The 26,929-nt window shown below is 42.8% G+C and overlaps 2 protein-coding genes and 1 long non-coding RNA gene across 3 annotated transcripts; all 3 read left to right on the forward strand.

Annotated features, from left to right (window-relative positions):
* Positions 1–7,591: 7,591 nt before the first annotated feature.
* On the forward strand, positions 7,592–11,446 carry LOC118556968 (protein app1-like). The gene is made up of 2 exons (XM_036125744.1): positions 7,592–7,610; positions 8,993–11,446. Exon 2 carries the CDS (start codon positions 9,022–9,024, stop codon positions 9,997–9,999), a length of 978 nt encoding a protein of 325 aa, XP_035981637.1. The 5' UTR covers positions 7,592–7,610; positions 8,993–9,021; the 3' UTR covers positions 10,000–11,446.
* A 5,758-nt stretch (positions 11,447–17,204) lies between these two features.
* Positions 17,205–19,560, forward strand: LOC118556928. Its single transcript, XR_004927501.1, has 3 exons — positions 17,205–18,713; positions 18,809–19,134; positions 19,203–19,560. It is a non-coding gene; the product is annotated as an uncharacterized LOC118556928 (long non-coding RNA).
* A 2,594-nt stretch (positions 19,561–22,154) lies between these two features.
* On the forward strand, positions 22,155–25,306 carry LOC118556891. The gene is made up of 3 exons (XM_036125460.1): positions 22,155–22,548; positions 23,229–23,362; positions 23,719–25,306. The coding sequence occupies exons 1-3, from the start codon at positions 22,350–22,352 to the stop codon at positions 25,267–25,269; spliced, it is 1,884 nt and encodes a 627-aa protein (XP_035981353.1). The 5' UTR covers positions 22,155–22,349; the 3' UTR covers positions 25,270–25,306.
* The last annotated feature ends 1,623 nt before the right edge of the window (positions 25,307–26,929 follow it).

Raw genomic sequence — 26,929 nt, forward strand, 5'->3', positions numbered from 1 at the left:
TTCACTACCCCCTCCCTTGTTCGACAAGCACTTTCACTGTCCTCTGCCTGATTAAGCCCAAGCCATTTTTCTAGAGTCACAGAAAAACATTATTACACAACATGCCATATCACATGACACTACTATTTTGGGAATTATTACACACAGAGAATACATTCAAACAATATTTTATTATACACATATGTGTATACATATTTTATGTAGACAAATGATTTCGTCCTACACCTTTTGTGAAGTCATTCCCAAGAGCCATAATAGACAAAAAATCAATGCATCACACGTGTTAAGATACACCTGGCTGTGATTATACACCTGGCCAGTAGGTGGTTTCATGTGCACATGAAGCTCCAAGAAATTAACCCTTTCTCGAACCAGTTGGCTCAAGTGGTTCAATGCCTCATGAGGCTTCATCTCACCATCACTACCTGTCAACTAGTGATGTTACGTGATGTGCCAAGGCTTCGAGGCTTGTGTTGAGTAATGGAGGGGGCGTTTCCGTAATGCGCGTATCGAAGCTTGCTTCATTTAGGGGAGGAGCCGAAAGCGATCACTACAACAAACAAACAAACCAATTGATAAGATTGTTGATTACTGTTTAGAATTGTGATTGTGTAAATGACTTACCTCCTGGCCGTTTCTCAATATGCGTTCTTGAGCGGTCTCGTGTGCCCGTGACACGTCATCAGCCTCAGCCCGAGCACTGTTCCAATTGCCGAGAACGCCAAACCGAGAACGCAACGAATCCCTGGATGTTGTTCTCGCCCCGCCCTTTTTATCGAGCATGCATCAGAGCAGACTTGTGCGTTCTTCAGACTGACCACTTGCCCAGAATGCACCGCGGCTGCAGCTTGATTCGAGACAGCGCAAACAGAGCTCACAGCGGTAAGTTAAAAATTCTCTTTTCTGCTGCTGCTTTTTCTTCAAAAGTACGTTTTCAGATCGTTTGAGGCGAGAACATTATACTTTTAAGCTTCCCTATGTGGCCTGTTTACAGAGTTAGTGCGTAATTTTAATAAAAAGTCTGACGTTGAGCGGAGCAGAGCGACCCTCAGACCTCCGAGGGAAACCGCAGCAGAGGCTGATGTTAGTCCGTTTTTAGTACACTTCTGTCGGCCAAGTAGTGTGCATAGTTCCGCTGGTTATGATTTATTTGTTTTGTGTTTATCTGACTGATGTGTGTTGCTTTATTAACTCAATACTTGCTGGAATAAATTGTAAATTTCTCCCAAGGACGACAGCAGCATATACAATTAATAAATAAATAAAATCTACAATTGTTTTTCCTATCTGAGTTTCTTCTGAGTCAGGACACGGATAATTGAGAGGAGAAAGAGGGAAAGAAAACAATAGTAATACTAGTATATGAAAATAACAGACATTTATTTTTTACAAATGTTTTATCTTTGGAACAGAATGAAGGTGTAATATAATAAACAAATTAACAGTTACTAACATGGTTTAAAACAAAGAAATAACTCATATTAAGATCTTATACAAATAGACAACGCCTATAAACTTACAATTAAAAATAGTTGGAATGGAAATTAATTTACGTTTGGTCAGATGTAGTCATGTTCACTTAAACATGCAGCCAGCTGGAGCCGCTCCTTGTCTTCAGCCGCCGGATGGCCATCCTCCTCTGGGTCAACCTCCCCGTCCTCCACGTCTAGCTGGTCCCCTGCCTCTATACAAATATTGTGGAGGATGCAGCAGAGGGCGATTACTTTTAGGGCAAACATCAGGCGGACCTCCAGCACCCTTAAGAAGATGGAACACCACCGTGTCTTCAGACCACCAAAGGAGCGCTCAACGATGTTTCTCGCCTTGGCGTGGTGTCTGTTGTAGGTTGCCTCCACCTGGACTGCACCAAATATAAAATTAACTTGTAATTTAGGTAATATGCTTATATGTCTTAATCTTCTGTCCAATTAATATATTCTATGTATCAATTGTGTGTCATTGTTGGCTCTATTTAAAGGTCAAGGAGGTAAAAGATCTTCCTGGCAAGCTGTTTCCCTATAGGATGCAATGCAGGCCAGCCAGTAGAGGGTCACCTGTTGGTAGATCTGGTTAATGGGAGGGGTTAGTGATCTATAAAAGGCTGCTTGTAAGAAGTTAGTGTGATTGGTGACAAGGGGTGAATCGGTTGGATTTGGAGCGGTGCGGCGCGGGAAAAACAAAACATAAAAATATATTGGATTTGTAAAAGGAGGATTTTGGCATAAACTGGTATGTTCTGGTGGAAATGGAGGTAGAAATTGAGGAAGGTATGGATTTAGAAGGGTGGACGCCAGTGGGGAGAGAAAGAGGGAGAGGACATGAAAGAAATAAAACAGATGAAGGAAAGGGAAGTCAAGGGAATAAACGAAAACTGGAAGGATGTAGTTCGGATGAAGAAAGGATAGTTAGGAGGAAACTTGTGAGGGAGGAATTTAAAATAATATTAAAACTTAAAAATGAGCAGGAACAGGATAACATCAGCCCCATTGTGGTGTCAAGAGAAATAAAAAAGAATATTGGAGATGTTGAAATGGAGGACATCAGGATCTAATTTTCTCACTCTATAGAGTTCTACTGTTCTTCAATTATGCATTACATGTCATCATTTCTGCTTTAACTTTCTGTTCTCTCTCTTTTATCTTCATAGTAGGTGTCAGGGTTTGTTTATCGATGAACTCAGGACGCACACACGGAACTAAAAGTTTGAGTCTTTATTGAAGGAAGTATGCTGGGTGGTGAGTGATGAAGACCGGAGGTTCAGGACTGCAGATGGTCAGGGATGTAGATGATGGCAGGAGCTGACGACCCGAAGTGAAAGAGAGTCACGACTATCCAGGCAGCCGGGAATGCTCAGAACTGCTCGGCTAGCAGGCCCCGTAGCCACAACAGGTTAGCAGTTCGTTGGAGACACCAGGGCACAGAGCTGAGCTTCTCCAGGGCGGCTAGTCAGGTTAGCAGAACTTGGGAGACACCAGGGCACAGAGCTGAGCTTCTCCAGGGCGGCTAGTCAGGTTAGCAGAACCTTGGAGACACCAGGACACAGAGCAGAACTTCTCCAGGGACAAACAGCAGAGTATCAGTCTAGAGAAACTGGCAGGACTAACCTTAAACAAGAAAAACAATTCTTCTGAGGCAAAAACGGGGACTGGCATGGAGAGGTGTGGAATGATGATGGCCCAGTGCTAAACTGAAGGCAGAGGGAGGTTTAAATAGAGCACTTCACAGGTGGAACAAGGGTCTGGCTAATTGACTGGTAAATTGTTAACAGGTGTGACTGACTGCTGAGGAGGTGAAGTGAAGATGACAGAAAATAACTGATGACAATGAAAACTAACAATAAATAAAGTCAAACCTAACCCACATGAGATGAAAAAATGAAAATAACAGAAAAATGAAGTTAAACCAGAACTCAACCATGACATTACCTCCCCCCCAAGGCCGGACTCCGGACGGCCTAAAATCAAACAAAACAAACTACAAAGTGACTGAACCAGGGTGGGTGGAGGGAAGGCAGGATGGCGGGCAAGAGTCATAACCAAGCTGATCTAACCTGGATGGGTGGAGGGAAGGTAGGATGGTGGGCTAAAAGCAAACCAAAACTACCCACTAGGGCGAACTAAAAAGGACGTCTAACAGATGCTGGTAGGCAAAACAAAAGGCGTCTAACCGACGTTGACAGGCGAACATCGCCACCAGGCAAAAACGGGCATGACAGGCGAACATCGCCACAAGGCTAATGGGAAGGAACAGGCGTACGACAACGCCAGTGGGAAGGAACAGGCGTACGACAACGCCAGAGGGAAGGAACAGGCGTACGACAACGCCAGAGGGAAGGAACAGGCGTACGACAACGCCAGAGGGAAGGAACAGGCGTACGACAACGCCAGAGGGAAAGAACAAGCGTACGACAACGCCAGAGGGAAAGAACAGGCGTACGACAACGCCAGAGGGAAAGAACAGGCGTACGACAACGCCAGAGGGAAAGAACAGGCGTACGACAACGCCAGAGGGAAGAACAGGCATACGACAATGCCAGAGGGAAGAACAGGCGTACGACAACGCCAGAGGGAAGAACAGGCGTACGACAACGCCAAAGGGAAGGAACGGGTGCACCACAGCGCCAAAGGGAAGGAACGGGCGCACCACAGCGCCAAAGGGAAGGAACGGGCGCACCACAGCGCCAAAGGGAAGGAACGGGCGCACCGCAGCGCCAAAGGGAAAACCCGCCGGGGCGTGAGGGAAACGCCGGGGCGCAAGGGGAACCGGAAAACCTAACACTATAGGTACCTGAAGGCATCTAACACACCGAGAAAACTGGATCTAAATGCCAAGAATCTAAACACCAGGGAACCAAGAAATCTAAACACCAGGAGTCTGAGGGCGTCCTAACACGCCGGGAACACTAAATCTAACGCCAGGAATCTAAACACCAGGGAAACAAGATCAAAGGGCGTCCTAACACGCCAGGAACACTAAATCTAAACACCAGGAATCTAAACACCAGAGAACCAAGAAATCTAAATACTAGGTGACAACGGCGTCTAACACGCCGGAAAACACAAATCCTAACAGGGGTCAGAGGGCGTCCTAACACGCCAGAAAACCCAGGAAACCTAAATGCCAAGGAAACTAAGGGCGTCAAAACACGCCAGGGGACTAAGGAGCTAGGAGGCCAAAAATAAGACTAAGGAAGTACTGTGACTTAAGGAGCGCGGGGAACCTAAAGAGCGCTGGGAAACTAAAGATCTAAACCAAAAACTAGAAAACCAGGCATAAACTAACCTATAGAACAAAACCAGAAAACTAGGGCAGGGATAACAAAAGAAACCGAAGCAAAAACTAGAAAATCAAAATAAAAAACTAGGAAAAAAAAAAAGGTCAAGACATTCAAGAAAAACTATAAAACTAATGCAAAAACCAAAACAAAGAAACTAGGGCAAGAACGGGTAAACTAATGTAACACTAGATAACTAAAGCTAGAACAAAAACTGAGAGAACAAGGCAAAAAACTAGGATTCTAAAGAAATAACCAAAGCAAAAACTGGAAGACTAAAGGCAAACCTGGAACCCCAGAACTGAGGTGGAAAAACAAAAGAAAATAGAAACTCAAGTACTCCAAGAAAAACAAAGAACCCCCTAAATAACTCTAAAACCCCAAAAATCCTAAGTAAACCAAAACTGAAATCGAGCCCAAAAAAAAAAAAAAAAAAACAGAAGTCACTGGCCTTAAGGGCTCAGGCAAGACGGCTGCTAAGCCAAAAAAGAAAAAGTCTTCGTGGAGGTCGTCTTGGACGAGGCAGGCAGCGGAGCAGCATCGCCCGATTAAACCCTCGAGGAGGGCCGCCCCGACGAGGCAAAGTCAAGCGGCTCGGAGTCCGCAATCTGCGGCTCCGGCCGAACAGGAAAGTCAAAGGCGGGCGCCGTGTTGGACGGCCCCGACGAGGCAAAGTCGAGTGGCTCGGAGTCCGCAACCTGCGGCTTCGGCCGAACAGGAAAGTCAGAGGCGGTCGACCCTGGCCAGACGGACAAGGAGCGGGAGTTACATCACCTGAGGACCCGGACTGGTGCGAAGCGACTCCCTCGGCGACTTCGAGCTGACGCGGAGCACCTCCGTCGGCAGTTTCGGACGGCGGCGAAATAAATCCTTCGATGGCTTCAGAGAGTGCCGCCGGGAAACAGGCTTCAGCGGAAACCGAGATTGAAGACGGATCCTCCTGGACCCGCTCGTGGGACGTGGGTTGAGGAAAAGCGGCTCCCTCGGAGGCCTCGGGCTGAGGCAAAGCGGCTCCCTCGGAGGCCTCGGGCTGAGGCAAAGCGGCTCCCTCGGAGACCTTGGGCTCATCCTCGTCGGCCGGCAGATGTATTTTCTTGGCGGCCGGCAGAGCGGAGCCTTCAGTGGTCGGCAGAGCAGATCCTTCAGCGGCCGGCAGAGCGGAGCTTACGGTGGCCGGCAGAGCGGAGCTTTCGGCGGCCGGCAGAGCAGAGTTTTCTGGTGGAGGCGGAACCATCTCCTCGGCTACTTCAGGCAGTGACGGGCAACAGGCTTCGGAGGGCGGCGGCGCCGGGCTACAGGCTTCAGAGAGCGGCGCCGGGCTACAGGCTTCAGCGGACGCCGAGGTTGGAGGCGGATCCTCCTCTTGAGCCTTGACGGACCCTCCTGGTTCTGCTGTCTTCGCCGGGAGGGGACAGATGAGGAATCTGGGGCAATCTCTGGGGTGGCAGCCGGCCAGCAGGGCAGAAGGTCGTCTCGGTCACCGTAGTAGAACTCCCACAGCTGGCTCTCCTTGATGCGTGGGGCTCTGCTAGGTGGAACGATGAGCCTCACTCGAGGGGCCAGCTGCGAGTCATGGAGGTGATGACCGAGACGACGAGAGGCTGAGCGGCTTCTCTCCCTGGGCTCCGGGGTAGCTGTAACAATGCCCACGTGAACCACGGGGGAAGTGGAGTCGACCTGGATCGGTGGCGCAGGGTCCCGGGCAGAAGCCATCTTGGCGTACCTCTCCCTCATCTGGCGTTCGCACATCTCCACATATACGAGGATGTCCGGGTCGTCAACTCCTGCAGGTAAGTCCCGCATGGCGCCTGAGTTCACCCTTTGACTGGGCCGTACTGTCAGGGTTTGTTTATCGATGAACTCAGGACGCACACACGGAACTAAAAGTTTGAGTCTTTATTGAAGGAAGTATGCTGGGTGGTGAGTGATGAAGACCGGAGGTTCAGGACTGCAGAAGGTCAGGGATGTAGATGATGGCAGGAGCTGACGACCCGAAGTGAAAGAGAGTCACGACTATCCAGGCAGCCGGGAATGCTCAGAACTGCTCGGCTAGCAGGCCCCGTAGCCACAACAGGTTAGCAGTTCGTTGGAGACACCAGGGCACAGAGCTGAGCTTCTCCAGGGCGGCTAGTCAGGTTAGCAGAACTTGGAAGACACCAGGGCACAGAGCTGAGCTTCTCCAGGGCGGCTAGTCAGGTTAGCAGAACTTGGGAGACACCAGGACACAGAGCAGAACTTCTCCAGGGACAAACAGCAGAGTATCAGTCTAGAGAAACTGGCAGGACTAACCTTAAACAAGAAAAACAATTCTTCTGAGGCAAAAACGGGGACTGGCATGGAGAGGTGTGGAATGATGACGGCCCAGTGCTGAACTGAAGGCAGAGGGAGGTTTAAATAGAGCACTTCACAGGTGGAACAAGGGTCTGGCTAATTGACTGGTAAATTGTTAACAGGTGTGACTGACTGCTGAGGAGGTGAAGTGAAGATGACAGAAAATAACTGATGACAATGAAAACTAACAATAAATAAAGTCAAACCTAACCCACATGAGATGAAAAAATGAAAATAACAGAAAAATGAAGTTAAACCAGAACTCAACCATGACAGTAGGTACACCTGGTCTGGCGTTCTGTTAATTGTGACATCATCCAGAGAAGACGGCTCACTTGCTATTACCATCTAATGTAGAACAGATTACTGGATCAATGTGTGCTTCTGTGCTTTTTTGTCTCTCTTGTTGTGTCTCTGCTCTGTCTTCTGTAACACCCAGTCGGTCAAGGCAGATGACCATTCATACTGAGCCCGGTTCTGCTGGAGGTTTTCCTTCCTGTTAATGGTGAGTTTTTCTTCCCACTGTCGCTTCATGCTTGCTCAGTATGAGGGATTGCTGCAAAGCCATGTACAATGCAGACGACTCTCCCTGTGGTTCTACACTTCTCCAGGAGTGAACGCTGCTTGTCGGGACTTTGAAGCAATCAACTGGTTCCCTTATATAGGACATTTTTGACCAATCTGTATAATCTGACCCAATCTGTATAATATGACTGAATTTAACTTTGTAAAGTGCCTTGAGATGACATGTTTCATGAATTGGCGCTATATAAATAAAATTGAATTGAATTGAATTGAAATGGTAAAGATTTTGCGAGATGGAAACCTATTGGTAGTTTGTAAAAACGAAGAACAAATGAATAAGGCTTTAAATGTTAATAGTATTTGTAAAAAAAAAAAAACTGTGTTGGAGAAAAAAGTGCTTGCAGAAAATAAAAAGATTAGATGAAGATCTTGAGAAACGTAAGAGAAGTATTGTGGGTCCAAAAGTGAATAACTTGAAGAGATTGTCCAAAACAATAAATGGAGAAAGAGTAGGAAGTTTATCAATCCTCATTGAATTTGAAGAAATAGAATTGCCACAAATAGGTTATCTCAGTTTTCAGGTCAGACCATATATCCCTCCACCACTTCGGTGTTTCAAATGTCAAAGGTACGGACACATAGCAGTTTGTAAAGGGAAGCATGTCCAAAATGTGGGGAAGATCACAAGTTTGAATAATGTAAAGAAGTACAAGAAAAAATTAGTAACTGTGGAGGGCAACATGGAGTTACATATGAAGGATGTGAAGAAAGAAAGAAGGCAAAAGAAATCATACAGATTAAAATGACAAAAAACATAAGCTATGCAGAAGCAGTTAAAAATGTGCATGGACAGAAAACAAGAAAGAGTGAACAAACACCGAGGCAAATTCCATTGCAAGCCAAAGTACAGTCCGAAGAAAATATCACAATACCAGTAGAAAAACGAATATTATTTGTAGCATTTGTTATCAACTGCACTGACCAAGCCAAGCATAAAACTAAGAAGATTAAAATAATAGTGAGAGGAGCTGAAAAGTTTTTAGGGTTTAAAGAGGGATCATGGGAGAACATAAACAAAAAGTTGGAGGTAGATGGGAGACCAGGACCATCAGGTGAACGTAGTGTCAAGATCCTCTGAGTTGTGGACTTGTTTCAGTTAATTAGTTGATTTACCGCACCTGCTGTTAATGATCCCCAGCCTGTATTTAAGTTCTCTCTGTTTCCCCGTTGTCGGGTCATTCTGTGTTCCTTCTGTATGCTCCTGTGGTCTCCAAGTCGCTGCTCCTGCCTGAGTTTCTGTAAGTTTGCTTTCTTTAAAATTCCAATTTCACTATGTTCTGCCTCCGCCTCGTTGCCGCCTAGGTCCACGCCACCACCACATCCTGACAGAAATGACCCGACCACGAGTGGACCAGGCAACGTTGCGGGAGGTGTGGGCCCAATTGAAGTGCCTCCAGAGGAGCTTCGAAAGGGCTGTAGAGCTGATCGGAGCTGTTGCCCCGCACACTCCTCCGCCACCGATGACAACTCTCCGCTTGACAGTGCCCAGCCTGCTCTCCCCCGAGTCGGCTGCTGAAAGCCCCGCTGCTGCATCACACGCCACGGCCCAAGTCTGCGTGGGTGTGGTGCACGCCAGTACGCCGGGCACAGAGGGATCTGCCCCGCCGACATCCGAAGGCCCAGCTCCACTGCCGCACGCCACGGCCGAAGCCTGCGTGGGTGCGCGCACCGCTGCTTCTTTTACGGGTGTGGTGCATTCCACTGCGCCGGGCACAGAAGGTCCAATCCCGCCGATGTCTGAAGGCCCAGCTCCGCTGCCGCACGCCACGGCCGAAGCCTGCGTGAGTGCGCGCACCGCTGCTGTCCGCCCGGATGCGGTGCACTCCAGAGCGCCGAGCACAGGGGTTCCTGCTGCGCACGCCACGGCCTTAGTCTGCGTGGGTGTGCACGCCCCTGCACCGGTCGTCACAGAGATGCCTGCTCCCCCCGTCGTCCTCAAGCGTCCAGAGATCCCCGTCGTCCTCAAGCGTCCAGAGATCCCCGTCGTCCTCAAGCGTCCAGAGATCCCCGTCATCCTCAAGCGTCCAGAGATCCCCGTCATCCTCAAGCGTCCAGAGATCCCCGTCATCCTCAAGCGTCCAGAGATCCCCGTCGTCCTCAAGCCGTCGGCCACACAGCCTCCCAGCGCACCCGATCCAGCGGCCGAACCGTTGCCCTGGCTCTTAATCTGCAGCTGGCCACACTCAAGCTCCCTCAATTCTCCAGCGCCCCCGGGCCAACGTTTGCCACTCAGACCCTTAAACGGCCTCCCGCCTCCTGGTCGGCCACCAGAACTCTCAGTGTTTTTTCCCCGGACCTCCCTTTGTTAGCCCTGTTTTGTTTTTTGTGGTCGTCTGGAATCCGACCTTGAGGGGGAGGTGATGTCAAGATCCTCTGAGTTGTGGACTTGTTTCAGTTAATTAGTTGATTTACCGCACCTGCTGTTAATGATCCCCAGCCTGTATTTAAGTTCTCTCTGTTTGTTTCCCCGTTGTCGGGTCATTCTGTGTTCCTTCTGTATGCTCCTGTGGTCTCCAAGTCGCTGCTCCTGCCTGAGTTTCTGTAAGTTTGCTTTCATTAAAATTCCAATTTCACTATGTTCTGCCTCCGCCTCGTTGCCGCCTAGGTCCACGCCACCACCACATCCTGACACGTAGGTCATGTTAATATTACAATGGAATGCAAGAAGCTTAATTGTTAATGTTCAGGAACTTAAAGGTTGTATTGACAGTCTTAAAGATCAACCATAAATTATTTGTGTTCAGGAAACATGGTTAAAAAAACATTAGATTTCGTGATTAAAGGATATAATGGTGTAAGAAGAGACCGACAGGAGGGAGGTGGAGGAGGATGTGGAATATTTATAAAACAAGGGATACAATATCAGGTATTAGGGAAAGGGAAAGAACTTGAATACATAGTAATTGAGATATGGGAACAAGAAGTTAAATTTAAAATAATACATTTTTATAATCCATGTAAAACATTATCAACTGAAATAATGGAGGAGTTAACTGAATATTTGGAAGGGAAAGTAATTTGGTGTGGGGATTTTAATGCAAATAGTACATTGTGGGGTAAATGTAATGACAAAAATGGACAAGTTATAGAAGAATTAATGGAAATGAAAAATCTTGTATGTATTAACGATGGGAGGGGAACAAGAAACAACGTAAGAACAGGGATGGAATCAGTTTTAGATTTAACAATTGTATCAAATGTTTTAGCTGGTATATGTGAGTGGTTCATTGATAAGAATTCATCAATAGGTAGTGATCATTATCCCATAACAATTAGAGTAGGGTTAAATTTAAATAATAAGAATATAAAGGTCAATAAAAAAACTCAATTTCAATAAGGCAGACTGGATTAAATTTAGATTCTTGAGTCAAATAAATTTGGAAAAAGTAGATATGAGAATGGATATAAATGATGTAAATCTAAACATTTGTAAGATAATCATGGAAGCAGCAGGTCATTCTATAAAGAAAGTAGGGTGTAAAAATGATAAGAAAATGGTACCGTGGTGGACAAATGAATGTAAAGAAGCAATAAAGTTAAGAAACAAAGCATTTAAGGTACTAAAAGGTAATCCAATTTATAAGAATTTAACTGATTATGAAAGAAAGCAAGCAATAGTAAGGAGAACTATTAAGAATGCAAAAAGAGAGTATTGGAGAAGTTTTTGTAGCACAATAGGGAGAGACACAAAGATAGAAAAAATATGTAAAATAATTAAAAGAATGAATGGAATAAAGAGAGAGTTTTAATATCCTATATTAAAAATGGATAATATAAATATAATAAAAAATGAAGATAAAGTTGAAATATTGGCAAGAACATTTAGTAAAATCCACAGTTTAAATAATATTGGTGAAGAGGGAAGAAAAGGAAGAGAAAAAACAAAACTTAAATATAAAGATTTATTAGAGTGTTGAAGAAACAAATAATTTATTGAATGTTAAGTTTACAAAAAGACAAAAATACAGCACCAGGTAAAGATGAAGTTTGGTATAGAATGATAACTTAGTGAAAAATCTAAATATATAATATTGCAATTATATAATAAAATTTGGGAGGAGGGAAAATTACCGATGAACTGGAAGGAATCAATTATAGTACCAATAGCTAAACCAGGAAAAGATAATTCAAACCCACTAAATTACAGACCAATAGCTTTAACATCAAATCTATGTAAAATACTGGAAAAAATGTTTAATAATAGACCAGTATATTATTTAAATAATAAAGGATATATGTAGCTTTACAATGGGTAGAAGACATAAAACCATTAAAAACAATAGAACATGGTATTTTAGAATGTAATAAATATGAAAGAAAGAGAAGATATATGAGGAAAGAGTTTCAATGTATTAAGGAAAAGATACATTTATTAGATATTTTGAGGAAGCATTTGTGGAGTAAACATATACAAATAGTTATTCAATATTTAAAGAGAACTAAATTATGTAAATGAGTAGAATACTAATATACATAGACAGACAGACAGACAGACAGACAGACAGACAGACAGACAGACAGACAGACAGATAGATAGATAGATAGATATAGATATATAGCCGTACTCAAGGCGTACTCTGCACATACAGGTATTTCAATCTGAAAAACTCACACGGATAGAAGAGACAATTAGAAGAATTTTATTGACAATATTTTAAGACTTTGGTGCTCAGACCTCGGCAGGAAACATTCACGGTGAATTATACTTCAATATGCATAAGCAGGTGTATGAGAATAGGGATGTTTCCCCCCCAGGCCTGAAACTGGTGGTAGAGTGGAGATAAACAAAGTTTTGTTCAGTTCATATGATGATCTGTTTGAGCTAGATGCCCAACTCGTTAAACACAGGTTTGCATGAACTGTCCATGATGAGCAAGTATGAAGCGACTGTGGAGAGGAAAAACTCCCCTTTGGGAAGAAACCTCTGGCAGAACCAGGCTCAACATGGCGGTCTTCTGCCGGACCGTTTTAAGGAGTGACAGGGAATTCCGTAAGAGTCTGGTAGGAATTACACTCTGATAGGGACGAGGTTGAAGGAGGACCATAGGAAAGCCAGACGGAGCTTGCTACGATGGTGGAGAAGGGGATGGAGGTGGGTTGAATCCAGTCATCAGAGTCAAAACCAGACACGGTGCAGCCACCGCTTGCCCGCTGGGCAGAAGGCCGAGACGAGGATGTGGAGTTCTTTTAAGATGAACCCGGAATGCTGATTGGCTTCGAGGAGTAGCAGTTCAAAGCTGATAGGCTTGCGACGAAGGCGGATGAGTCTCTGATTGGATGGAGGTAGGCAATAGAGTTTCTTTTCTCTGAAATCCCGCTTAAGCGCCATGTGTCATACTATAAACTTCTCAGAGGCAAGAAGTTTTTACATCAAACTGTTTTATGTCACAATTTGGATCTTGTGTTAGTTTAGTTTTGCATTTTTCTTTACTTTATTAGTTTATCAGTCTGTGTTCAGCAAGCATTTAGTTCAGCTCTGTTGACCTGCCAGCAATCTGCCAGCTCACTTCTCTGTTTCCACCCAATCAGTTTGTTTGTCACTCCTCTGTCAGCAGTCACCAGCCAGTCAGATCTTTTCACCTGTCAGTCTCCAGTCACCAATCTATCAGTTCAGTTCTCTGTCAGTCACTTCCCTTCCTTTGATTAGTTCCACCTGTTTTCCTGTAATTAGTTTCTACTCCGTTCACCTGCTCACTCCCCTATTTATACCTACTTCACTCCTTTGTTCGTTGCCAGATCATCCATGCCTATTGGTGAGTCTAGTCCAGCATTCCCTGTTCTCTGTTCGTTTGCCTGTTGACCTCCGGATTTCTGAACCAGCCTGAACCCTGATTTACCTGTTTGTTCTGACTTCCTGCCGGTTGCCTGACCGGATCTGATTTTCGTATATTAGAGCTTGCCTGTCCCCTGTTCTTGATTATTTAGTTGTACCATTCATCTGCTTTGGACTATTTTGTTTCTTTGGACTCTGTTGACCGTTTTTATGGCTAGATGCCCATTTAAGTTCTGACTGCTCGTTATTTGTTTAATAAATTTCCTTTACTTTACCTCTGCTTGTCTGGCTGAATACTGGGTCCTGCAAATCCCGTTTGTTATTGTTTTATATGTGACACCAAGCTTGATACACTGAGCTTTACAAGCAGGCGGTCGCAAGGACGCATGGCATCACAGTCCCTCTCTGTTTTCACTTACAGATGTGCAAGGAGAGCCTGCTGGAAAAGAAATGGCTCTAGGTGCTCAGATCACACATTTTACAATTCATTGCGCCGCTCCTTCCCATTGGCAGAAAGTGTGGGAATCGTAGGAATTTCCTACAAGGAATGCGTAGAGCCACAGAGACAGTCGTCTGCATTGTACATGGCTTTGCGGCAATCCCTTGCAGCAAGCATGAAGCGACAGTGGACTCCCCTTGTGTCATCAGTCATCTGCCTTGACTGACTGGGTGTTAGAGAAGACAGAGCAGAGACACAATAAGAAAGACACAGAAGCACACATTGATCCAGGAATCTGTTCTACGTTATATGGTATAAGAAAATGGTACCGTGGTGGACAAATGAATGTAAAGAAGCAATAAAGTTAAGAAACAAAGCATTTAAGGTACTAAAAGGTAATCCAATTTATAAGAATTTAACTGATTATGAAAGAAAGCAAGCAATAGTAAGGAGAACTATTAAGAATGCAAAAAGAGAGTATTGGAGAAGTTTTTGTAGCACAATAGGGAGAGACACAAAGATAGAAGAAATATGTAAAATAATTAAAAGAATGAATGGAATAAAGAGAGAGTTTTAATATCCTATATTAAAAATGGATAATATAAATATAATAAAAAATGAAGATAAAGTTAAAATATTGGCAAGAACATTTAGTAAAATCCACAGTTTAAATAATATTGGTGAAGAGGGAAGAAAAGGAAGAGAAAAAACAAAACTTAAATATAAAGATTTATTAGAGTGTTGAAGAAACAAATAATTTATTGAATGTTAAGTTTACAAAAAGACAAAAATACAGCACCAGGTAAAGATGAAGTTTGGTATAGAATGATAACTTAGTGAAAAATCTAAATAATATTGCAATTATATAATAAAATTTGGGAGGAGGGAAAATTACCGATGAACTGGAAGGAATCAATTATAGTACCAATAGCTAAACCAGGAAAAGATAATTCAAACCCACTAAATTACAGACCAATAGCTTTAACATCAAATCTATGTAAAATAATGGAAAAAATGTTTAATAATAGACTAGTATATTATTTAAATAATAAAGGATATATGTAGCTTTACAATGGGTAGAAGACATAAAACCATTAAAAACTGTAATTTGTTCAGATTCAAGTTCTGCATTATTAAGTTTAAAATATAGTAAATCAGGTGGACATTTTATTAGAAATATTTCATACATTATTCAGAATACAAAATCTGGGTTTAATAGTTATATTTGTGTGGGTTCTAGGGCATATTCGGGTAGAAGGAAACGAGAGGGCAGATAAATTGGCAAAGAGGGCGACTCGAAAGCCTATTAATTTTACAGTTAAAATAAGTAAGTCTGAGGGTTTTACTTTAGTATTATTAAAAAAAACTGATAGAAAAATGGCAAAAAAGGTGGGATAAAGGAAAAACAGGAAGATGGTTTTATAAAATTCAGAAGACAGTAAGAGAAAGAAGAAATGGAAGGCGAAATAGAAAGGAGGAGAGGGTAACAACAAGGTTAAGATTTGGGCATACAGGACTTAATTATACAAGTTTTAAAATTCAAAAACAATACTGGTGAATGTGATTATTGTGGAAAGTATAAAACAATAGAACATGGTATTTTAGAATGTAATAAATATGAAAGAAAGAGAAGATATATGAGGAAAGAGTTTCAATGTATTAAGGAAAAGATACATTTATTAGATATTTTGAGGAAGCATTTGTGGAGTAAACATATACAAATAGTTATTCAATATTTAAAGAGAACTAAATTATGTAAATGAGTAGAATACTAATATACATAGACAGACAGACAGACAGACAGACAGACAGACAGACAGACAGACAGACAGACAGACAGACAGACAGACAGACAGACAGATAGATAGATAGATAGATAGATAGATAGATAGATAGATAGATAGATAGATAGATAGATAGTCCATCAATACCCACAACCCATACCAGTAAGTGGCGGTAATGCTGCTAAAACCGCCATTAAACACCAGAAGAAGAAGAAGCTAGTGTGATTGTGGCTGCTCCTATGACCTGTTTGCCAATGTTGGAGAATAAACACCAAGTGAGTGCACCTTTTCTCTGCCTCAAGTCTCCTGCTTAAACCAGCTTCTAAGGGCCATTGTAACAGACAGTCATCTGAGAGGGTTTATTCACTGTTCTGTGCACTGGAAATAAATGGGTATTACAAAGTGTCCTTCCCTTTATGCAAGTTAGAAAAAGTACACAACTTACTGTATATGCCTCAACCACCACTTGCTTGGGAACAGGTAAAAGTGTTGGTGTATTATGTAAAACTGCACAAAGGGGGGGGGGGGGGGGGGGGGGGGGGAATTGTCATTCCAATTAACTACACTGTAAAAAGTGTAATGTGATCATTAACTCATGGCAACATATTTTATATAACTAAAAGTTTAGAAGTTTTCACTTTCACAAATGGTTGAAATGACTGTACCAGCCATTTGGATTATATTTCATTTAATGCAGCAACAAATAATGTTAGTGTGTACCAAGATAATTGAAAGCTTTTTTAGCCTACTAGTAATGAAGGTGTTGCTGCTACTGGTCCTTGGCTTTGGGTCTGAGGAAGAGCTGCCCCCAGGGATGCTCTCCACAATGGTTCGGTTTTCAATTAACCCAAGGGCCAGTTTCTCTGCTGGGGTATAGTGTGGTGGTGCAGGACCACCACCTGTTTTGTATTTTCAGCCTTTTTCTTAGTGGTTGTTATAAACAGAAAAACACATCATTTAATAGTGGCTTTTAAAAGCCACTGTTAAATGATGGAAAAAGCAGAAGAGAAAGGAAAAAGTGGCTTTTTAAAATACAGCATAATAATTAAAGGCTACCATTTTGTAGAATATTCTTGTACTTTACTTTTACTTGTCCCCATGTTCTAGCGGGTCCTGTGGATGCTCTGACAAAAAAGAACAAAGTAAATATGAAATTATTAAAATGCAAAAATACATACTGTAGAAAGTGATAGAAACACAGATAGTACTTAGGCATTTAATTTGTCTGCTACTTTTTGCCAGCCCACTCTCCTGGCTTTAGCAGACTTTAAGGTGTTCCCTGTCGTTTTAATTAACGACTCAAATTCAGCATAACCTTCCATTAAAAGCTCTTGTTCTGCTTGGGAGAAAAACTGTGCGCGTTGCTTGGCCATGCTGAACAGAGTATTGCAGCGTTGTTGATCATTGTTTCTACTAGCAATACATATCCCCTTTTAAACCGATGCATGAATGCTCAATTATCTCAGATAACTCAATTTAGCCATACTGATCATAAACAACAGGTGTATTCGAAGAACCCAATTAGCCGGATCATGATTAGCACGATGATATCATCTTGGATGTCTCATTTGATCTCAGATGTTTTAAGCAACGTATGAAGAACGAGCCCCTGGACCTAAAATAACGAATACTGTTTTTATTACTTCTGGCTATAGATGGCAGGGTATGAACACTCAAAGAATTTCTTTCTTATGCAGAATATTTCAACTCTTCAGAGAACACGCAGCTGTGTGTAGCTCTGGTCTGGCTCTGCACTCCATTCTATTAAAGTTTAATCAATAATTTTTCTCATGGTTCTTCCAGTTCTGTTTGCTCAAGTAAAGAGGGTAAAAGAATGAAATCAATTTTCCTCAAGGTAAAGAATTTATTCAGAAGTTGTTATTTTATCTTTTCAGGGACTTTGGAACCTTTCATCCAAACAAGAGGATGTTTCTGGAATTTGATGCCTCACTATAATGAGTTGGTTCTGTGTGAGACTCAGGTGTACAGAGTTCAATGGAATTTGTTGAAGAAAGAATTATCTTAAAAATATGAGGTTTCTTTTGTGCACTTATAAAACATTTAGAAGAGAAGAAAAGGCTGTGACGGCATCCACAGAGGCATGCTGAATGTTTCTCGTTTTAAATTAGTTTAGATGCTTGAGCAAAAGTAATTACACAAACTGACTAACAAATACATGCCAGTTTGTGTTGCAAAGTCAACACTTTTGGCAATGACTTAAATTTACTCCTTTACGGCTTCTATCTGCCAAACGTACTCTACTAGCAATATAGAGATGACATCCATGCCATGACTGAGTGTGACTAACAGTCTGAGTTGACAACACCAATCCCATCATAACAGTGAGGTGCTTTGCTAATAACAATGCTTGGATCGCCAGTGCCCTGAGGGAATCGTTTACTGTATTTTACGGACTATAAGGAGCACTGGATTATAAGGCATTCCGTGAATTAACACGCCTGTGTGTGTGTGTCTTTGTCCACATATAAGACGCACCGCATTATAAATTGCATTACATATTCTTCCTAAGTGTGTAACATCATTCCCCCATCGGCGTTGCAGTTCAGACAAATCAAACCAACACCCAGGCAGAGATTCTGTGTATAACAAAACCAGAGACATCCCCAGTTTTCGTTAGAGAAACTAAATCTGCTCACCATAAGGGGGAAATACACTGGCTGCCTAATGTAAGCGGCGCGGCTTACGGGCGTGTTTTTTAAAGGCGTAAATTTACATCAGATGCTGCAAAGTACGCTCCACAGCTGCGTGATTTTGTGGAGAGAAGAACTTTTGTCATGGGTAAGTAATTAAAGACAAATTACCAGTAATATATGGGTAAGGTATTAAATTATCATTAATATTGTCAGGGTGCTGTCTGTTTGCTCTGGTTCTGGGTCTTTTCCCACAGGTGGTGTTGGTGTCTGTGGGGGCGTGCCCCACACCTGCGGCTCGTCAGGAGCAGATTCCGCTGGCTTCTTAAGCAGTGCAGAGACAGACGGAAGATGCAAGACCCTTAAACTAATTGTGGTACGACGTGGCCTCAGACCAGTCCCGGATTTTTGTATTGTGAGTTTTTGCTCTTTTACCTTGGACTAATTTTGGCTCTTCTATTTTTGTCACAGTTTTGTGTGCTTGGATGCACTTACCTGGCCTGGAGTTTTGATGAGGAGTTGTTCAGTGGAAGTCCTGTGCTCAGATGTTGCTCTGGCGTTCCTCCTCAAACTTCCTAGGACGTACCTAGTTGGGGTGAGGTCCCCCCTCCCGGATTCCACTGGCACCCTCAGCTTTCTGTACTCTGGTCAATCCGTCTGTCCCTCCTACCTGTGGAGGTTGCTTCGGGTCTCTCGCCAGTTTCCACCAGCCGCCCTCCAGTCGCCACCCACATATCAGAGTAGACACTAGTTCCCTCAGTGCTTACTCTTCCCTGCTCGTGTTTTTTCGACTAAGGGTAAGCTGCGCACAATCTGGGATCTTTCTGGTTTCGATCCATGACTCATTATCTCTCTTATCTTGCAGTTAATCCCGCCCAGACGTTCAGGCCTCAATCCAGGCGTCGAGCAGCTCCGACTTGTTTTTGCACCTTGCTCCTTTAATAAACATCTTAAACTGTGTATTGGTCTCCCGAACGTTTTCTGCATGTGGGCAAGACATTTGAAAAACATGACAAATATATCCTATGTTTTGATCTCCTAAAAGTCCCGGTCTTGACCATATCTTAGTATATCTCCCATATTTTAGTTTATTAACTTGTCACATCTACATCATCCATGGCGCTTTACTTTCGACGACTCTTATTTCAACACAGAATGTTTTCCTGTTTATTCCCTGCCAAACTGGAGCGTATACACGTCTGAAATTAGAACTTCAATGTAATTTAGCTGTTGCGTAGCGTTATGCTTCTATTGTACCTTTATTGACTGATTAAAATGGAAAGCTAACCCAAGCATAGGACACGCATATGGTGCTTTGCAATGCTTCCGGTGTGTTTCCTCCTGAGAGGGAGACTATCCGTCTCTGCCGGGAGGACAGAGTAATTGGACTACACTGTCCTGTTTCTATCATAACACCAAAATAAACGTAACTTTTATTTTGAATTAACTTACTAGGTTTATTGTTGCTAGCGCATACTCTGGTTGCGGGCTGGCATACATGAACACACTTCTAGTTTTAAAACATTACAGTGAGGCAGTCTTGTAGAAAGCTCAGGGGTCTGATCAGGTAGTGACACGGTGTACCGTAATGCTCCGAATGTTCATTGAGCGAAGCGGCTTCATTGCTAACCAAAGTTGCACTTTAGCAGATTTTTGAGTGCATTGTACCACATAAAATCGGTCAATCACAACTTTAATCTTACATAAAGTGCACCGGATTATAAGGCACACCATCAATTTTTGAGAAATTTAAGGATTTTAAGTGCAGTTCAGGTTATTCAATCGTGTTCACATTTTCATGGTCAGAAGATGCTGCATTTATAGAGCACTTGAAGTTACAAATGATCATCATTCGTAATGAATGACAAGGCAAGGAGCGCTCTCTGTCTCCTCCCTCACACACACAGTCTCTCCTCTCCGAGGCGGATTCTTTCAATTAAAATAGTGCTACATCCTTCTCCTTTCTCTCTGCCTCTCAACTGAGCTCCCTACCTCAGCTAGCTTCTGCTCTGCTCTGACTGGACCTGCACCTGGACCTGCCATCTCTGTTGTTTGTTCTGTACAAGCTATGAGTGGGTGGGGAAGTTCTGAACCCTGATAAAAAACAAATAAAAGAAAAAACATAATACATATGTATATCTATGGATATAAAGATTTTATTAACTTAAATAAATGTTTTTCCAGATAAATAATAATATTTAAAAAAATTATTCCTGCCTATCATTTAATGATCAAAGCCTCAGTTCTGGGGCCCCCTACCCCCAGGAAGGAGGGCTCCCTGGGGGGCCAGTGTGTTCACTCATAACACACAGACACAAATCAATCAAGCCATCATTTTCAAGTTGATTGCACCAACAACACATCTGAAAAGCTAAAAGCGTGTAAATAGTCCATAGCATCTGATAAGGTTTAAATGTTCAAGTCAAAAAATATAGAACAATGTAACTTATTGGGAAATAATGCATCAATGTTTCAGACAAACATTTCTGGAGATGCTAAAAAGTGTGCAAACAGTCATTATCAGAAATTGAAATCTTCAAGTTCTAAAACTGTGTAATATGCATGACTGTCTGAACAAACCCTCCCTAAGAAACTAAAAGCGTCCAAATAGACATTTAGCATGTGAGAGACAGGGTAAATAATTCCTGATCCATTTAAGAACCTTTGGAACCAGTAGCAGGTTTGTAATTGTGTAAGCAGACTATGAACTGGGCTGGTGGTTGATTTGATTTTTAGCAGGGGCCAACAGGCTTCATCGCTCTCAACCACACTCCTGTGAGGAGATCCACACCTCACCCAGATGTCCAGAGAACATTGAAAAGACTCAGTGCATGGAACGCAGCAGGCCCCGGCAACATACCGGAACAGCTGCTCAAAGGCTGTGCTGACCTGCTTGCTCATGTCCTCACAGACATATTAGGTTCTTATTAGTCATACACCGAATGGCTCCGCCTGCTTGTGGGTTTTTCAGCAGCAGTTTTTTTTCCCCCTAGGGCCAGCCCGGGTTCCTCTGGCTCTCCTGGAAAGCAAGGTCAAACCAAGCTGACTCGAGAGGAGTTTTGAGCGAAGACCCCTCTTTTCAGTCAATGGCCACAGGGCAAGAAGAAATGAGAAGGTTTTTTCTGACGAAGTCCAGAAAAACAGAATGAGAATGACATTAATATTAGGGACCACTATGAACAGAGAGGGTCAAGCTAAAACACAATTTTATCATTTAAACACCCTGTACCACGCCTGAAGGGGGGGAGAAAAGGGACACTTTTCTATACCCAGACCACAGATCCATCAATGCTTTCTCTCATGTTTCACTGAAAGCTGTTAAGTTTGGTCTCTGAAGTGCCCATCCAGCCACCTCTTGTGGTACAAGGCAGCGGCTGTGTGCCTTTCAGACTCAGAGCAGCCAGGAGAAGCAGCGGGAGACTTTTACATGGTTGCTAACTGAAAGCAGCTTGAACTCAGCCAACGCCTGACACTCCCTCCGCTCACAAGAGCAGCCCACAGCCTTGGAGTCAGTGTAAAATCAAACCGATAACAATGTAAGTTACTAAAATGTTCTTCTTGCTCCCACCATGGCTGTGGCAAAAGATCTAATATAAAGCTGTAAATTTTAACTTGAAGCAGCAGTCTGTTTTGGCAGAAGTGACCGTTATAGGGAGCTTGGACCCCAGGAAACCCCTGGAAGCTCCCTCCCTTAAGCCCTCAAGCTTCAGGCTGAGAGGCTTGAAGCTTGAGGGCTAAACAGCTTCTTCCCACCTCTACATGACAGTGGCTTACTTGTCTCTTGTTTTCAAACTCCAGCTGGCTTTCCAAAATTAGTTAAATTTAGAAATAATTCAGTCAGACATCTAATGTCAATGTTTGGTTAATTTATTACTATGGGTCTTTTGCAGACACGTGACTTCGACACTAGGAGGCGCCATTTTGGGGGGTAACCTGCCTAATCGCAACGAAGTTCATTTGAGTTCAAGGGTTGACAGTAAAGCCGCGACGTCAGCTAAATAACTTCACCAATATGGACATCCACAATAAAAAAGAAAAGAAGCCTTACAGAGATAAACTCAATAAGGACGCCAGAGACCGGTATTTAGCTAAGCTAACCTCAATTAGCAATATAGATCCATATGAGCTAGCAGCTAAAGCATGGACAGCCGATCCCTCGCTATTTCCACCAACTACAAATATGGACATAATTTTTTATCTTGTTAATGGTGTTAGTGTAATGAATCACGGCAGCGGACCCAGAATTCAGCCAGACCAGCAGAGGTTCTTAAAAAAGGGATTTATTTAACAAAAAGCAGAGCAATGCAAAATGGACTGAATAATCAAAAAGACTAATAAAAAACATCCAGAACTTCATAGGAACAGAAACTGACTGGTAACATGACAAAATAACTCAGGTTCTCTGGAAGGGAAAAACTTGGTCAAAATTCCAAAAACAAACATCATATCAGGATTTACTCACCCAAAAACATGACAAGACCAACAAGACGACCTGGCACTGATGTCTGGTCTCAACAGTATATATGGAGGTGGAGGCAGGTGAAACTGGTGAGAGGTGATTGCAGCAGGGGTGGAGTTAGGCAGGTGTGCAGAGTAAGTAATTAGACCAGACATCAGTGCTGAGGCTCAAAACAAGAACAGATCAGAAACCAAACCTAAAAAGCTGAGAGGACAAGTGGACAGAAACAAACTACAACAGACCTTATAAGAAACAACCCCGAAGTATAAAACTAAAACAGAAGATAAAGCCAAGACTAACACAGATGACCAAAACAGGATAAACTAACTGTAAACAAGCAAATCAGGAACCTAGACAAGACAAAACTCAAAGCAGCCAGAGAACCTAAGGCAGGAGAGTGAACAAACCAAAACAGAACCTAGAATATTACAGTTAGTGCATATACACTTGAAGAATTCCGAAACTACAAATCTCTGGAAGCTCATGGACTGTTTACTAACGGTTGGGTGCAAGATTTATACTCATTTCAACCAGAAGGATGCACTAACACTGTGGTCACCGCAAAGGTAAGATGTTAGTCAAACTTGTACAAGTCTTCACTTCACAGCTTTATCTAAGTGTAAATTATGGTGCATTCGAACCTATCAAGCGGCAAAAAGCTTCCAAAATGATTAAACTCAAAGTACATAAAACTCTTTTACATGGTAAATAAATTTATTTTTGTGACCCCTGGAATATTAAGGTTCATAGCAAATATATAGGTGTGTTTTTTTTGTTGGTTTTGGTAAAAAAAAAATGGGACAACTGGGACAAAGTTTGTAAAAAACATCAGGTCACCCTATCTAAGTGAGTAACACGGTACTTTAGTTTTATGCAAATATTCTAAGTACTTTGCACTTTCTTTTTGTATGTTTTATTGTAGGTGATGCACTCCCAACGCCTGCGAGAAGCGCCACTCAACCCCTGGGCCATCATCGAGTCATCTGGGGCTATATCCTCTGCTCACTGCACCTGTATGGCGGGCATAGGAGAATCTTGTACACATGTTGCTGCTATGCTGTTTAAGTTGGAGGTAATTGTCAGATGCAGAGAGACAGTGACAGTGACTGGCAGACCAGCATACTGGATGATTCCAGGTAATCTTTCTAAAGTGGTACCAGAGCCTGGATATAAAATTGATTTCACAAGTTCAAAGGCAAAAAGAAAGACTCTGAACAGACTCTTGGAAGGAGGGACTGTAGCTGCACCTGGCATCAGGACAAAACGCACAAAGACTAGTACTGTGTCAAATGAGCAGTTGGACTCCTTTTTTAGGGCAATTCACAAGGCATCACCACAAGCTGCTATGCTATCATGTTTGCCTGAATATTGTGAAGCATTTATTGACCAGGTCCAACCATTCACAGTGCCACGTACCCTTCACTCTCTACGTGATGCGACAATGGATGGCAAGGATATATCTGTTTTGCGCAAGCACTGCGAATCACTTGTTAGTAGGACCTCACTTTCAAACAAGCAAGCTGAATACATAGAATGTAATACAAGAAAGCAAAACAAATCTTTAACATGGCATCACTATCGTGCTGGGAGGGTAACAGCATCTAACATGCATTCAGTTTATGTAGCAAATCTGGACAAACCTTCACAGTCTGTTATTAATGCTGTGTGCTATCCTACAAATGAAACAAACAGCTCTAGTGCTATTGCATGGGGGAGACAAAATGAGGACGGCGCCAGGGAAATGTACAGACTACAGTCTAACAGAGATCACGTTGGTTTTGAGGTGACACAGTGTGGTTTTTTTGTGAACCCAAAGTTTCCAGAGGTAGGAGCATCACCGGACGGCCTTGTACATTGCATCTGTTGTGGCCGAGGATGTATTGAAATTAAATGCTCATATAAGTACCGTGACCTAACCGTGATTGAGGCTTGCAATAGCTCTGACAGGAACTTCTGTTTGGAATTACAGGAAGGGGAGATGCGTTTGAAGCCACAGCACCCCTATTATAAACAGGTGCAAACTCAGATTTTTGTTACCGAGACTGAATACTGTGATTTTGTTATGTGGACAAAAAAAGACCTGGCTGTGATACGAGTTGCACCAGACCTGGAGCTTTGGACTGCTATCCTTGAGAAGGCAAAACAATTTTTTGTATGTGTGAGTCTCCCTGAGCTTGTAAGCTGCCATTTCACAAAGACATTAAACAGTCCTGCACTAAATGAGATTCCCCTTTTAGCTTGTAATAACAAAACACCACAAACATCAGACACAGTACCACAGAAAAAATGTAAGCGAAAAAGTGTTGAAAAGTTATGGTGTACTTGTCGTTGTCCAGAGAGCAAAGACAATATGGTCGCCTGTGACAATGACAACTGTAAAATTGTTTGGTTCCATCTAAGTTGTGTGGGTCTGCAGCTTACACCTGCACAAGAAGAGACATGGTTCTGTTCTTCATGTACCAATAAAATGTAATTTACTATCTTATTTTGCTTAATAAAGATGGCTTTACTTGGCTAAACCCTGTTTTTATCCTATTTGTATACATATATGTATGTGTATATACATACATATATGTATGTATATACACACACACACATACACACACACACACACACACACACACACACACACACACACACACACACACACACACACACACTTACATTTTAGTTTATTTGGCTAAAAACGGAGTTATCTGTTTTTGCAAATGAACTCTTCTTATATACAGTGAACCCTCGCTATATGGCGGTTCCCGTTTCACGGTCTCGCTGCTTCATGGATTTGCATTGATGAGCCGTTCATTACAGTTCTCAAACATAATCGATGGTGGCATGTCGGTTTATTCCAAAAATGAGAATCTTCAGCAGCATGTCGGTTTATAAGATTCTTTTTGCCCAGAAGAACAACAACTATGGTTTTCTCCCTAAAACACACACCTGCACCGCGGGCTTTAGAAGAAAAAAAACGCTACAGAGCGGAGTCGAGATGCAGCGGCTCAGTGAGAAGAGCAGTGAAATACATGCATAGCTCTCAACTCTCACGCATTGACCGTGTGACACACGCATTTCATCAATTGCACACGCTCACACGCATTACTTTGAAAATCTCAATCTTACAATGAAAATCTCACTCTTGAAACGCACGCGTACGGAGGCTTCGTGTCATGGCGGAACCAATTTGCGGTACAATGGTTTCCGCACGTCCAGTAGTAGAGGTAACACAGCTGCAAGGACCGCCGCCGCGCAAAGAAGTTTCCCTCATCCTAAGTGAAACACTTGTACGGTCCGTGTTGTGTGCGAATGAAATGGTAAGTCGTCATGTGTTATTACAAAGTGTAAATAGTGACCGTCTTCAATCGACCAACAGCACCCCCCCCCCCACCCCCCCCGACAACAATCTCACTCTCAACAGTCGTCAAAAGTTGAGAGGTATGTACATGTGACTCGCTATTTGTCCTACTGTACTTTGTATTTTTTTCATAATCATTTTTAATTTTCTCCCGTTCTAATACAATGACTCGGGTCGCGGTGGAGCGGTGCTGATCTCCACAATTTGAATATACTTGGGCCTGTAAAAAGGTTGTTCTTTGGTTTCAATGTACTATGGAGCAGGCTATTTCATTGTATAATAATTGTAAAGAAAATAAAGGTTACTACTTCATGGACTTCGCCTACCACGGGTTCTTTTTGGAGCATATATATATATATATATATATATATATATATATATATATATATATTAGGGCTGGGCAAGTTAACGCGTTAATTTCGCGTTAATTCATTAGACTATTAACGGCGATATTTATTTTATCGCGCATTAACGCATGTCAGCTTTCAGTCAGTGTCAGTCAGCAGGCACGCTGACTGCAGCGCGCTGTCACGGCAGCCCTCTCGCTCCCCCTCCCCTCTCGTAATATACATGGCTCAGCGGCGCCAGCCAATCAGCACGCAGGCTCAGCCTGGCCCGCGCACTCAGCTCTCACACAAACTTAATACACAAACAGCTGAGAGAGACCGCAGCAGCGAAAAAACATGAACAGGGGAAGTAGCACCGTTCGGCTTTATTTTAATACCGTAAATGAAATCAAGCTGTATGTTTTGTAAAAAGCCGGTTCATTTCAGTGGAAACACAA

This window comes from Fundulus heteroclitus, chromosome 21 (genome assembly GCF_011125445.2).
Source record: "Fundulus heteroclitus isolate FHET01 chromosome 21, MU-UCD_Fhet_4.1, whole genome shotgun sequence".
Classification (NCBI taxonomy): domain Eukaryota; kingdom Metazoa; phylum Chordata; class Actinopteri; order Cyprinodontiformes; family Fundulidae; genus Fundulus; species Fundulus heteroclitus.

Excerpts from the sequence above, each read along its gene's own strand:
- LOC118556968 (XM_036125744.1), top strand. The coding sequence starts at position 9,022 with ATGACCCGACCACGAGTGGACCAGGCAACGTTGCGGGAGGTGTGGGCC.
- LOC118556891 (XM_036125460.1), top strand. The coding sequence starts at position 22,350 with ATGGACATCCACAATAAAAAAGAAAAGAAGCCTTACAGAGATAAACTC. Across the intron at positions 22,549-23,228 it reads TTTTTATCTTGTTAATGGTG|TTAGTGCATATACACTTGAA; the intron begins TTAGTGTAATGA and ends AGAATATTACAG. Across the intron at positions 23,363-23,718 it reads ACACTGTGGTCACCGCAAAG|GTGATGCACTCCCAACGCCT; the intron begins GTAAGATGTTAG and ends GTTTTATTGTAG.